The sequence below is a fragment of the Hippichthys cyanospilos genome, chromosome 3 (genome assembly GCF_059441005.1).
Source record: "Hippichthys cyanospilos isolate Australia breed blue-spotted pipefish chromosome 3, RoL_Hcya_1.0, whole genome shotgun sequence".
Lineage (NCBI taxonomy): Eukaryota > Metazoa > Chordata > Actinopteri > Syngnathiformes > Syngnathidae > Hippichthys > Hippichthys cyanospilos.
The window spans coordinates 12,399,288-12,413,262 of NC_142371.1; the positions used below are offsets into that span (position 1 = coordinate 12,399,288).

Sequence of the window (13,975 nt, forward strand, 5' to 3'; positions counted from 1 at the left end):
TTTTTATGAGATTCCGCCCATTCTTCGTTGCAGTAATTCTAATGGCAAACACTTTAAATACTTATGTATACGTGGTTTGTTAGTTTGTGTGTACAATTGTGAGGTAGGAGGTTAATTAATGAAGAGATGAATTTATTACAATTTGAAATGAGGCCGTAAACTGGAAATTTGTGAAAAAAGCGCCGTGAATACTTCGAATATGCAATGTAATACTGCATGTGCACTCCTCTTTAAACACCTCTTTGTCTAAAGTTAATGGCTTCCAGTCAGTAAGCTATTTAGTACTGTGTCATGTACATGACTACACAACTACCTTATCTCATTCCATTTCAAACAGTGAAGAGCAGTTCTGTCTGTCCAGCTGAATTGTAGCTAGAGGGACGAAAAACAACAGCTAACTAACCTATCAATATAAACAGTGGCCTGAGAGCAAAAGTAGCAAAAACAAGGACTGGAAATGATAACAATGCGTTGGTATCGAGTGGCTGAAGGTAAGAAATTTGGCACATGTCCTTATCCCTCCATTTAGGCCAGATATATATAGTTTATCCTGACAAGGCAACATATTATTGCAGTTGAACATCTGGGTCTTGCAAACCAGATTTGGATAGGTAAACAAAACAAACAACTTAAACAGAGTTTTTTATTTATTTTTTTAACATCACCTCCATGTACATAGAACCACAAATGGAATGTGACATGAGAAATTATTTGGCCATTGAGCGCAATTATGAGGGAAAAATGGCTGGGAATATCTTTTTTTTTTTTTTTTAAACCAAGCTAATTTTGAAGCTGAAAGAATAACAACAAGTGACTAATAAGTGGTGCAACAATTTGCCTCCTGCACTCTAAGTTGAGTGTCTGTTCGTGTGTATACAAATTGTCTTGTATTTAATTTTTTTCTTGGATAAGCTAAATACATGGATAAGATATATAAAATGAAAAAAAAAACACATGGGTGTTTCAGATAGTATAAAAATTACTTTATTGGCAATTTTTTTCTTATGGACAATAGAAAACAACTGAAAAACAAACAGTCTACTTTACAATAATGACGGTAATAGGCTGAAATGACAATTTACAAAAGGAGCTACAGAAAAATGAAAAATATGTACATTATAAACATCTAATATTATAAATATATATGTGTATTGTACTAAGTAATAAAATAAACAGTTAGGAGAGGTTAAATGCACTCTTGCAAAGCTGCTTTGGAAGCCATGACGCGAACAGTACCATTGGATGCAGTCAACCTAGCAAGAAAGCTTGTTAAAAAAAAAAAAAAGTCTCCTTCTCTGCTAGGTCTATTTTCCTCTATATTTGAGAACCAAATCTTTCCGGCTTAACTCACTTTGATGCCCATTCTCCTCAAAACAAAGCTCAAGGACATTATCAAACTATTCTCTTATTGAAGTCCATTAATGACTGCTTTTTAAGGGACCCCCATCGAAATACTGGTTACTGGATATACATTTGATACTGCAATACACGATTATTTAATTCTGATGTTTCATAGTGTCATCCTCAAAGATTTACGTCCACATTCACTTGACTTTTGTGGAGAATTCACAATGAAGCTTGACCTGTAAAAGACCACTAACAGAAAATGAAGTCCAGCGATAAGCAGGCTTTTCGTTTGTCAAAGGCAAAAAAAAAAAATGTTTGGCAAAAGTAAGATGTCTTGTTATCAAACTCGACATTGCACAGTATATATGCTGTTTGGGATTTGTGTGGTGTGGAGTGACTCATGAAAAGGCATTCTGCCAATCTCCAGATGACTCAGGGACCACTTCCAGGTCAAGTTCAGGTGTTACAGTGACTTGAGCCGTTGGTTCTTCTTGGCGCAGGGTGACATCCTGAATTTGACCTGTGAAGGTGAAAAAAAGGCTTTAATAAAAGGTGTAGTGACTCAGTAAAAGTATAGACCAGAAGCTTGAATTTGTTACTTTATCCAGACATAGTGAGAACACTTGTCACATCCTTCACAATCTTGGTTTTGTTTCTTCTTTTCTTTTTACATGGACATATTATCCCTGTAACTCATGAATAAGGCTTTCTATGAGTGCATTATGCAAAACAAAGTGAGTATTGCTAAATATATGCAACTCCTATCAGGAGAAAGCACATATTGCTTCTTGAATTATAAAATAAATAACACTGAAAAGGTTTCCCCCTGTGAAATGGAATGTCTGAACCAGATGGTTTGGTGGGTTTTCATGCAGTAAAACGGTAACAGTGTAAAAAACCAAACTCTGTTTTCAATCCCATTTTAGTTTACTGTCACATTGGGGAGCATGAACTCCAGAGGTGTGTGCCTCATATTCACAGGTCCAAATGCATGTTGGCGCTGTGAGGCCACAACTGGTTTGTTTGAATTTGCACCCAGGAGTCTGTTATGGTGATGTTTTGCTGCACAAGAACAGGTGAAACGTGGAAACAAATTGGGCGCAGCAATAGGTTTTTGGCCTCTTTCCAAAAACGTCTTAAACATTTACTTTCTGTCATGCCGGTGAAAGTATTTAATATAATATTCAAAAGTCAACTAGCCAGATCGCAGAAGTCATATAATGAAAATTTAATAACCTACGTACAGTGTTGGGAGTAATGCATTACAAAAGTAATGTCATTACTGTAATGTAGTGTAATATGTTACGCACACAAAAATAGTAATACAAGTATTGTACTCAGGGCAATATTGTACTAAGTCCGGAGCAAAACGTTTACTCGCAAAGCAATGTAGTAAAAATGTAAAGTTAGAGGGCAGTCAAGTGCGGTTCAGATTTTGTTTGTTTAACTGGGCTCGAGGACCCAATGGTGATGTAACAAATTCTTTCCGTAAAGCAAAATATTACAGAGAATTCATCCGTCCTCCAAGAATGATTGATACTGAATGCATATTAATTTTTAAACTGTATCTGTTATCGAGCTAAATAGGTTTCTTCAAAAGCTTGGTCCAAAAACAGAATCAAGTTTATCCGGTCTCATACTCATTTTCAACCTCGCTGGTTCTTTTGTCTCAGGCAGCCAATGAGAGGTGGACGTTGGCAAAGGTAACGGCTTTTTGATCTCGTCTGGTTTCGTTCAAGGTGACAACAGTTCCGAATATGGAATCGGAAATTTTCAAGATGTTCAAACTATCCTTGCAACAAGAAAAACAACTAAGACTGTTTACAGAACGTCTTAGGAACAATTGTGACCTTGAACAAACACTGACGTATACCTGATGTGAACCCACATTTGCTAGTTTCATCGCTTGCAAATGGCTGTAAATGAGTGGGATAGGGGCTTTATCGCTTGTCGGAGACAAAAGAAAAATCAACGTTTAAAAATTCTGTCTACCCAGAGAAAACAAACATTCAGGTAAAAATGATTTATTTTGTATTGACATTAGTTGTTGCATTTTTGTCAGGTTGTTTTGATTTACTCATGCAAGACTTGGTGACAATTCAGTCTTAGTTATCCATTTGAAATTTGGCTTGCATGTCTACGTTTTTCTTATTAGTGCAAACGACATCCAAAGTAATAAATGAGGGAAAGTAGCTTCGTCCATTCCGAAAGGTTATCAAATATGTGCTGTGAATAGTACACAACAATTAAAAATAATACGTTTTTTTTTATATGCACTTGTGTACCGCACAATGCAAGAAGACGAGAAACTGCACAGCAGTGAACTCGAGATTTATTACTTACCTTAGTGATGCCATCAAACCCTCCTTAAAATGTATTATTGTAAAAGCAATGACAGTCCAAGAAGAAGGATGTGGATGAGGGAGCATGAAGCGGCTAATTTCAGGATGGAGGACATTTTCTATGCTGATTGTATAAAGCGCATACATTTGTTCCAAAGAAGAGGGTCTGTCACCACTTGACATGACATGTCAAGTGACTAAGAAAACGTTCTCAATTGTTGAAATTGGAACACAAATATGGGCGACGTTAGATGCTCACCGAAGCTGTGGGCTCTCTTCATGTGATGTCTCATGTTGCTCTTCTGAGTAAATCGAATGCTGCATATCTCACATTTGAAGGGCTTCTTTCCCGTGTGTTTGACCATGTGCACTTGCAAAGAACTCTTTTGGTTGAAGGCTTTGTCGCACTGAGGACACTTGAAGGGACGCTCGCCTGTAGGGCAACGAGAACAAACACTCAGGTAGGAGCTGCCTTTTAACATGTCCTGATGGAAACCCAATTGCTTCTTCAAATAATAGTCCAATGCCAACTTTCCAAACATATGACGCGTATGAGTTTGATGGTTTAGTTAGTAGTTTCTCGACAATGACATCTAATATGTGATACAGTGCTAGTTGCGTGACGTCCGTGAAGAAGCTTTCACTGATTTTTCCGTAAAACCGAAAGGAGCTGCTGAAAACCCCATTGTCAAAAGCTCTACATTTTGAATGGACTGGGAATGACCTGAGAATGATGATATCCCTTCCCAAACCTGTTTGATGAGATTCAAAGCCTTCGCCATGCTTGGGTTTGCCAATACTACACACTTGCAAATTTACATCAGTGCTATGCCAAAGCTGCTCTACATTGACAACAAAGAGATGGAAAATCTTCACACAATGTTAGCCAGCGATATCAATATAGAGTGTGCAACATAAAAAGCACTATATGAGAGATTTGCTGGAAAATCTTTCCAGAATAAATGCTTTTCTTGACATAACTTATAAGAAAATTCCTCAATGATTGAAAACACAACACTGGTTTTCTAATGAAATCACTGCAATGTTTCAAAAATGGGTACACGCTAATGAGTTTAAGCATCTCCAAATTGTTGCGCTTGCCGAGAAATGGATTTTCCTCATTTATGCTGGGTGCAGAATGTAATGTAAAATAGGACAGCAGCAAATTCAAAATGCTAATGTTATTGGCACAATCTCACTGACAGCTTTCTATAAAGCCTCACAGGCTGTGCTCGCAATTTCAGCAGCCTTGATGACAAGAAAATGCGGTGGTAACCTGATTGCTGCAGTGTTTCACAATCTCCACATGAAAGAGGATAAGAGCCCTTGAAAGTTTGAAGAATTAGTATAGACTTCTCCTGAGTCTATTGAAGTTATACTGGCTGAAAAAAAAGTGTCACGCTGCTTCATAAAAGTAACCTTGTTTGTTACTTGCTTACAGAGAGGGAAGTAGCAGGACTCTGATCAATATATAAAAAGGGACACAAGACATCAAATCACCTGTGTGTGTGCGGTTGTGTCTCTCCAGTTGACTGCGCTTAGGGAAAGCCTTCCCGCAAGAGGAGCAGCTGAAGACTCTAGGTTTGAGGGAACTGGGAGACGGGCCTGGTTGGTGCACTCGTTCATGCTCCTAACAAAGAGATCCAAATATCCAAAGTAAATGACAGTATATTTAGCAGGAGTCACCAAAGTGGTGTATGCACCATCAGTGTTGGGAGTAATGCATTCCAAAAGTGATGTAATTACTGTAATGCATTACTTTTTGCTGAAACGCGGTAGTGTAATATATTACACATACAAAAAAAAATGTAATATTTTACTTGGTAGAAATGAGTGTAACTAAATGCATTACAATGCATTTATAGCTTGAAAGTGGTGGGTTTTTTTCCCCTTGAAATTCGGCAAAAACACCGCGAGGTCGGAGGAGAAAAGTCCATTGCAAAATATTTACTCTCTGATGTAAGTATCTAGGACAGCAGAGATGAATGTAGCAGCAGCAGACCACAGGTTGAATATGGACAATACGTATACAAGATGGACATACGGCCATTACTTTCAGTTTGTCAGAGATAAAAACAAGAAAAATATAATAGTCAGGTGTACTTTGTGTGCAACACCTAAAGAGTTGTCCACATCACGAAATAGCACCAGTAATTTGACAAACCATTTTGAATATTAGAATATTAAGTTAGCGGAAAAAAAACAAAAAACAAAAAATTGATTCACCAGCATTTCGAAACCTTGTCAACAAGATCCTTGTTGCAACTTTTCAGTGTAAAATTACACTGAATAATAGTCTGTAAATAGGTCTGATTAATATATATCAAGATGCCGCATACAAAAACTCATATTAAACTGTGTGTTAAACACAATAACGATGACTTTGGCTAGCTGCTAATATTGGCCTCATGTCAATATGACCAACCTTTTCAACTGTAAACACACAAAAAAAAAAACAGGTAAAGCTTACTTTATCAGTTCATTCCCCATCTATGAATCCCAATCGCAATATTGATCCATATATAAGGTGCACCTGATTATAAGGTGTTTAGGTGCGCCTTATAGTGCGGAAAAAACCGGTATGTATCTTGTCATATCTTTAAAGCACTTTGGTCAGCTGTGGTTGTTTTAAAGTGCTTACCAAATAAAGTTGGATTGGATTGGATAAAGGTTTACAACAAAATATAGATCAAAGGATTTGTGATGTTTTTAGGCTTAAACCAACCTTCCAATGTATGTATAATAAGCATAATAAGCTCCATTTAGAATGGCAAATCCATATTTAGTTATGTTGGTGAGCATAATATAAAATGATGCAATTGTAGTGTAATGCATTACATTTCAAATACAGTAACATTGCAATGTAACTAATTACTTTGAACTGACAGTAATAACTAATAAATTATGCATTACAGTTAGTCATTTACAAGGCACTCCAAGGCAAAACTTGTAATATTGTCCACAAAAAACCTCCAACGGGCATCATGTTAATGCCAAAAAAAAAGTCCTTGTTTTTTGATTCATGCATTCAATGCACTTTAAGACGATGGATGCTCAGGAATACTGTAATGGTGGGAGGTGATATAAACACTTACCTTAAGATGCATTGCTCGCTTAAAGGCTTTGTTACAGATGCTGCAGACGTGGCATCGGTCTTTACTATGAGCTTGTCTACAGTGACGACGTAAAGAGTTGGCATTTGGGCATACAAGATTACAGTAGAAGCATTTGTACTGATTATCAGCCTCTGTGAGGTGACCCTTATCACCCTTATGGCTATCATTTACAATCTGAAACACAAAACATTTAACAAATGGTTTCAGTCCATTTGTAATGCATCATGAAAAAAGAAGTGTTATTGTCAACAAACGCAATGTATAGCGTATGCATATTTTCATGTATTTAAATGGTGAAGTATGAGTTCAAATGTGCTTGCTATATACTCTTCTACTCACACAAAAAAGTCAGACCAATAATAATAATAATAAAATAATAACATACTTCGTTTCACTTTGTTTCTCATTTATGATGGCAACCAGGCAGTCATTTAGATTTAGTGTTGTGATTGTTGATCTAATTCCTCCAGGTCATTAGATCAATCACCACTGGACGACTGTGTTTTTTTTAGAATATACTTTGCCTCTTTTCTGAGAAGCTTTCAGCAGTCCATGTAACAAAGCTTCTTGGGCTGGCCATCTAACTTGGTGTGGAAAACCCAACTATTGATGTTTCAATTTGGTGGCAGGCTTGAACACCACATGTGATTTTGCATCTCAAAACAACGATACCATGCACAGCGGTGAGATGTGCCTACAACATGGAGCATATGTAACTGTGTTTTACACAACAAATTTGACTGGTCAGTCCCAACCAATCCTTATTGCATGAGCAGATGAAAGGCAACATGTCTTCTAAGACAGACAAAACAGGATAACTGCCATGAATTCAACGCCCTGAGAGAGGTTCAGTGTTTTGCCCAAAGACACTTTGACCCTTTGGTCACTGGCTGACTCACGTTATAACCATTGTCAGAGGTTCCCATCACAGATTGGGAATGATGGCTGAGCAGTATGACTGGCTGGCCTGCAATGGCGGATTGCCCTGGTTGGAGATTAGCGTCATTCAGCACTGCAGGGAATGTCTGACCCTATGGATGAAAATAAGATACGATAACTTGGCTAACTGGAACATTGAAGAATCTGAAGCACACTGAAAAACAGGTCGTTATAACAGCAGAAGAATAAAATCAACAAAATGTAAAGAATGCTTTACCTGTGTACTTAGGTTTACAGTCACGCCATCCAGCATACTCTGTGCATCTGCTAGGGCCAGAGTAACACTACCATCATTGGTCACACTTCCTGGTGACAACACTAGGCTTTGAGATGAAGTGGTGTGTGATGGGAGACTGGTGACTGTAAAAAACAATGTGTATTTTAAGATTCTCCTGTTCCTGGTTAATTGCAAGGTTTTTTCATACATTTTTACAGTGCTTAACAAATAAAGTTGGCTTGGATTGGATATCTTCTGATAACCATGAGGTAGTGATGATTTACTGTTTAAGGATTTACTTCAAATAACAGTATTGGAATAGATCAAATTATATATATTAAATCATAACACAAATTCATTTTGACCAGATACATATTTTATGAATTGTTTTCCACTTAAACCTATGAAAAAAGTAATGAGGAGAGTAAGGTAGTACAATTTTCATCAACATTTAAAATCAATTCTATTTAGTCAATATAAATGTGATCGCCTCAGGCAAAAAGGAACTCATGTGTCAAAAAATGAATATTGAGATTTTCATATGTTCTAATTCTACATTTTTTGAAAGGATATGTAATAATAAAGGTACCTCAAAATGTAAAAAGTTTCAGCAATTAGACAGTGGCAAGGATGAAGTCACTACTTTTGATCAACAATGCATATAAAGTACAGACATGTTTCAAAGTTCCACATATTTGAATGTATTTTTATTGCATTTGGAACATATCAATACTCACATATTGCAAGCAGTCAAAACTAATTGCTGATGAACGAACAATCACAATGATCGTTTAATCTTTGTATTCATATTAAATTGTTTCATTCCACTTCATGCAACATAAAGTGGATTTGTTACTCTGCTGCAGACAATTGATTTCTCATTCATATACGTGGTCGAGAAATCATTACAAAACGTAGCATGAAATAACTAAATCGAGAAGTGATCAAAACAACATAATTTAAATTACCGGTACATTATTTCTAGATCCCACGAGAATTTGCATATTGTGCTTCGTACTGACAGGAGACAATCCACAGAAGAGATTAATATCTACAGGCGCCAATCCACATAAGAGGTTTGTGCACAGACCTGAAGTTATGTGTTGTGGAGCTTTGTAGTCAAAGAAGTGAGAGTTGCATTGAAAAGACTTTGCACTCAGGTTTTAGATTAGTGCTCACGAGAAAAAAAATTAAAAAAAAAAAATCAAACCCACGCAATTTTGATTCACAGTCAAAAGAAAAGAATTAAAACCCTCACAATTTTGATTACTAGGCACTAAAAAAAATTCCTGAACACAAATTATAAACGTTACTGATATGAATCATTAATCACGCATACGTCGTTTTGATATTGATCTTATACCATATATTTTGGACTGTTATTACTTGCTATGCACATTTATAGGGATAAAGCATTTGTAAAATAACTCAGGTAAGAAAGGGGAGGTTCGTCCAGATGCTTAGATACAAGTTATCTTAAATTAAAAATGCCTTATATTTCATATGAATTTAATAAATATTAAATTCATATTTATTAATTTCACACACTTCAAAAACAATGTAAACATTTTGTCTGATGGGAAATGAAGATAGCAATCTCAAGGGGGGTATTTTTTCCACATGATTTATATTCGTCATTTATGAGAAACTCAATCTGCCGACATGCGAAGACTTTTTCCAAAGCAGGTTATAAACACAAAGACACAAATTATTCACTTGTAATGTCCTACCAGCCATTCCAGTGTTGGTGGGGTTCTGAGGTAGAAGTTGGTCATTAGTGATACTCAGCGTGGCGCTGGTGGTCTGGCCTGTGAGAGGTGATGCCAGTCTGAGGCCACCGTTCATCTCTGCATTGTTGCTGTGCTGTGGGAGAAGATCTTGGCCTGAAAATGTACAAATAGATTTGGAATTATAGGTTGATTGGTGCAGAACAGAAATGATTTTGCTACTGTGGTGCTCATACTAGAATGAAATGTAAGGAATAGTGTGTAACAATGGTAACGTAATTCTATTGTATGCAATTGAAATACTTCTTATTGTATTGTTTTTAGCCGTTTTATTTATTTTCTGAATTTACAGAAAACAAGATTGAGTGAGCACAAGAAATGTTACTGTGCAATACCTGATATGGTGAGAGTGATCTCTTGAGGGTTTCCTGATGAAGTGTTGGGCCCAGAAGCTGTTGCCTGCACTTGAGCTAGAGCATGCGTGAGACTGCAGTTGTTGATAGTGAGTGTGATCTCTTGACTGCCAGTGCCTGCACTCACCAACCCAGTGCTGCCCATTACATGGCTCAAGTCATGAGAACCTGAATAATTAATGCCGTGCAGGTTCACCATTCGTTATTCAGATCAAGAAAGATTGTAACAGTTTCCACGAGTATGGGACATACCCGCAGTGTCTTGCTCCGAGAGGCCAGCCATTGTGACTTGAGCAGGCGTGATGGTAGAAGGCTGCAGACCTAGGCTGTTCAGGGGCTGGAGGACAACATTGGCTGACACAGATGGGTCACTAGTAGACATAAGCTGACTGCCAGAATGGAGGACAAGACCAGTGTCGACACTTAGTGGCTGTGAGAGGAGGCCACCCTGCTGTAGAGTCTGTTGGAGAAGTGCATGGTCGATCTGCACGAAAACACATGCCCACGCATGACATTGGGAACTAATTTGTTTAACCTACTTCCGACGCAAGTTCAACAAATGACTAGTTTTTGTTCCTTAGTTTAAAGATATGTTATCTATATTTTTATCTCGAGTCTGATTTTTTTCAATAGAAAAATGCCATAACTCACACAACACTCACGCTTTAAGACAAGTTTATAGTTGTGTGCAAAGCCACAGTCGCAAAAAAAAAGATAAAAAAGGAAAAAAGAACTAAACTAAACAAAAAACAAAGCACTTGGAGACATGTGTGACCTGCAGAGTGATGTTGTTTAAGTTGCTTGTGTCGATGCCAGAGATCTGGACATTCGGGCACACCAAGTTGGTTGGTGTCAACTGGAGCTGTATCCCTTCAAGTGTGGTCAGCCCATCTGACAGGGAGATGTTCACATCTCCTGCAACCGGGAACACAGGACAACAAATGAAAACGAGTGCACGCATGCAGGTGCACAAAAACCCACACATCAGGTGTGATCACAGCATCTTTACATTTTAAATCTGGGCATTTTTGTTTTAATTGAATGGGCAATAACTACATTTACACATCAATATTCAAGTTATAGTCAAAATTTGTTTTCGTGAGCAAACAGAGTGGTAATTGTGATGAATTGAAGTATCTCCAATGAACCACAATGCAATGACATCATCATAAGGCAAAAAGACATATTTTCGCTTCTTACTTTCTACCGTCAATAAAAGATTAATGTCTCTCACAACACTAATAAAGTAGTCAGTCGATTTCCTTTTGGCTCGAAAAGTGTGGTGCTGAGCTGCGTCTGGGTTTCATCATGAGTGTTTCTGAGTCTGCTTGTATATTTTAAGTGAATTACGCACCAGATGCCAGGTGCGATAACTACACTCAAAAAATGTTGTACAACAAGAGCATGTGAAAAATATAAACCAATTTTCTTTTCAATGGAGACATTCCCTAATGTGTTTAAATGACTTTTTTGGGTCACACTGAACTCCCATTAAGCAAGGAAGTAAGTAAAACATATTTGTTAAAACGGTATGCATGTCAAAACTAAACACTTAATTTACATCTGTGAGACTAGTACTACAAAGATTTTAGTTCACATGGTGTTAAAACAGACCAATACCTGACATTGAGGCTGGCAAAATGGCTTGTCCTACCAGGCCAGACTGTAAAAGATTCTGGTCAAACTGCCCAGTCAGCACTTGGTTTGCGGGGAGGTAGATGTTGTCAGAGTTGGGGGTTTGTAGCAGCCCCACAGTCTGAAGTGCCTCGGATACTGTTGTATTCTGGCCTTGTCCTGAGGCCCCAGCATTTCCTGTGTCTTCACTATGACTGGTTTGAGCAGAAGACAACGACAGGCGTTTGGTCTTCCGGCTCTCTCCATTTGCCCTGAAGTGGCACTGGATGTGAGTTTTGCGATGCCCAGAGGTTCGAAAGCGAAGTTCACAAAAGGGACATTTGAAAGGCTTGGAGCCAGTGTGGAGCCGCATGTGCACTTTTAAACTACCCTTTGTTGAGAAGGAAGTGTTGCACATGTGGCAGTTGACCTGTTTCTGACCTGCAAAAATTAAAAGACAAATATTTAGCAAACATCAAGTACAGAACCCTGGATCAAGTACAAACTCTTGTCTTGATCAAGCACATTGTTGGATTATTAGCATTTTTTTTTCATATTTGGAAAACAATAAATACTTTTTTTTTTAAAGTTAAAGAAAAGTCCAGCCAAACTTTGCAGATTACCGTGAACTAACCTGTGTGTGTCTTCACATGACAATCCAGAGTAGATTTCACCGTAAAACTCTTCCCGCATTCATCACATTTGTACGGTCTTTCTCCTGTGTGGATTCGAATGTGCCTAGAAAATATAGGTAGATGTTTGAGCATTGCTTTTCTGGGTTCTCCCTACTGTAGTGAAGAGAAATGTACCTAAAAAGTAACAGTGATAAACATTTACAAATTAACACAGGAAAAAAAAAAAAAACAGAATCTAAGTCAATTAATATGCAAAAAATACACTAAGGGTTACTTGATGGTGCCTTCTCTTTTTAGCTAGCACCCAAGTACCGTGCGTACAAGCAGTGCACACCAATCTTAATCAGCTATTGTCTAAATTCAGATTATTTTTAACGTGATGGTGCAACCTTATATTATGACTGACTTGGATTTTTAACACTTTTATAATGTATGTAAAACTATCCATCTAACCCACTAACCATTCAACCATATTGGGGCTCATAATACCTGACAAGGTCACTTGGCTTCTTGAAGCTCTTGGGGCAGAAAGTGCAGCAATTTGCAAACTTGGGCTCTGTTTCTAACACCACTGCTTTGTCCTTGATCTCACTGATACGATCCCTCTCGGCTGCAGACTGGGAAAGAATTCGCTCCGACACAGAAGCCTCCTCACCGGGATCCTTAGCCAGTTCTGCTGCCTGCTCCTCTGTGAAAGTGATTATTTCCATTCCCCGTCTCTTTGATGTTTTTTGATCCGTTTCATCTTCTTCATCTTCATCCTCCTCTACATCTTGACCTTCCAAACAAAGACAAAGCACATTCACATATACACCTTGCACATCTTTAATCGTATGGAAACTACCTAAAATTTGAAAAAAATATTAATTCCAATATGATTAGTTTTATTTGTCATTTAAGAAAGGTATTATTTACATTCGAAAAAATGTTGATTGTGCTCAAAAACTGCAGTGGTGCAAAATGTATTTGCCTCTCACATACTCTATAGCTAAGTAAGGAAACCTCTATCTCAGCATGGATAGTTAACAAGAATTTAGTACAATATGTCAAGTGAATGAACTTGTCACGACTTATCATGTTTATTACCTCATAGGTCACCACAGCGAGTCACTGGCCTCAATAACACAACTACATGTAGGCACCAGTATGTACTGGCTCTATTGAAGTACCAGTGCACTCCAACTCAATCATACAACATACCAAACGCGATAGTTTTTTTTTTTTTTTTTAACTCTTTGAACCCATATTACTTACTTGGATCCTCTAGAGCATGCTCCTTTTTCATGTGCTTTTTACAAAGCAGGTTTGTCCTGAAGCTCTCATCACACATGGAGCATTTGAATGACTTGACATGGATGATCATGTGGCGGTTCAGACTGCCATTGGTTGTGAAGGAGGCATCACAAACGTTACATTTAAAGGGCTTCACTCCTGGGGGCATAAGAAACATTGTGCTCAAATTCAGCATGGGCTGATTACTGGTTTGACCATTTACGGTGGTTTTCAAAAGTCAAGGGTTCAATTATAGCTAAAAAAGTCCATTACCAGTAATAAACATTTTTCCTTTATCGAAGGGGACTCTAAAGTAGGCAAACATCTGCTGCAATATACTTGACTGCTTTTAG

At 37.7% G+C, this 13,975-nt stretch overlaps 1 protein-coding gene across 1 annotated transcript in view; it reads right to left on the bottom strand.

Annotated features, from left to right (window-relative positions):
* Positions 1 to 968: 968 nt before the first annotated feature.
* znf236 (zinc finger protein 236) overlaps positions 969 to 13,975 on the bottom strand; it is a 40,205-nt gene continuing 27,198 nt past the window's right edge. Inside the window, exons 19-32 of the mRNA XM_088411302.1 lie at positions 13,605 to 13,781; positions 12,840 to 13,128; positions 12,350 to 12,453; positions 11,722 to 12,156; positions 10,877 to 11,016; positions 10,354 to 10,585; positions 10,084 to 10,269; positions 9,692 to 9,844; positions 7,962 to 8,104; positions 7,705 to 7,836; positions 6,785 to 6,979; positions 5,190 to 5,319; positions 3,949 to 4,122; positions 969 to 1,867 (exon numbers count right to left, since the gene is read on the bottom strand). Coding sequence (XP_088267428.1) covers positions 1,746 to 1,867; positions 3,949 to 4,122; positions 5,190 to 5,319; positions 6,785 to 6,979; positions 7,705 to 7,836; positions 7,962 to 8,104; positions 9,692 to 9,844; positions 10,084 to 10,269; positions 10,354 to 10,585; positions 10,877 to 11,016; positions 11,722 to 12,156; positions 12,350 to 12,453; positions 12,840 to 13,128; positions 13,605 to 13,781 — 2,612 coding nt within the window. The 3' untranslated portion in view covers positions 969 to 1,745. The remainder of the gene's footprint in view (positions 1,868 to 3,948; positions 4,123 to 5,189; positions 5,320 to 6,784; positions 6,980 to 7,704; positions 7,837 to 7,961; positions 8,105 to 9,691; positions 9,845 to 10,083; positions 10,270 to 10,353; positions 10,586 to 10,876; positions 11,017 to 11,721; positions 12,157 to 12,349; positions 12,454 to 12,839; positions 13,129 to 13,604; positions 13,782 to 13,975) is intronic.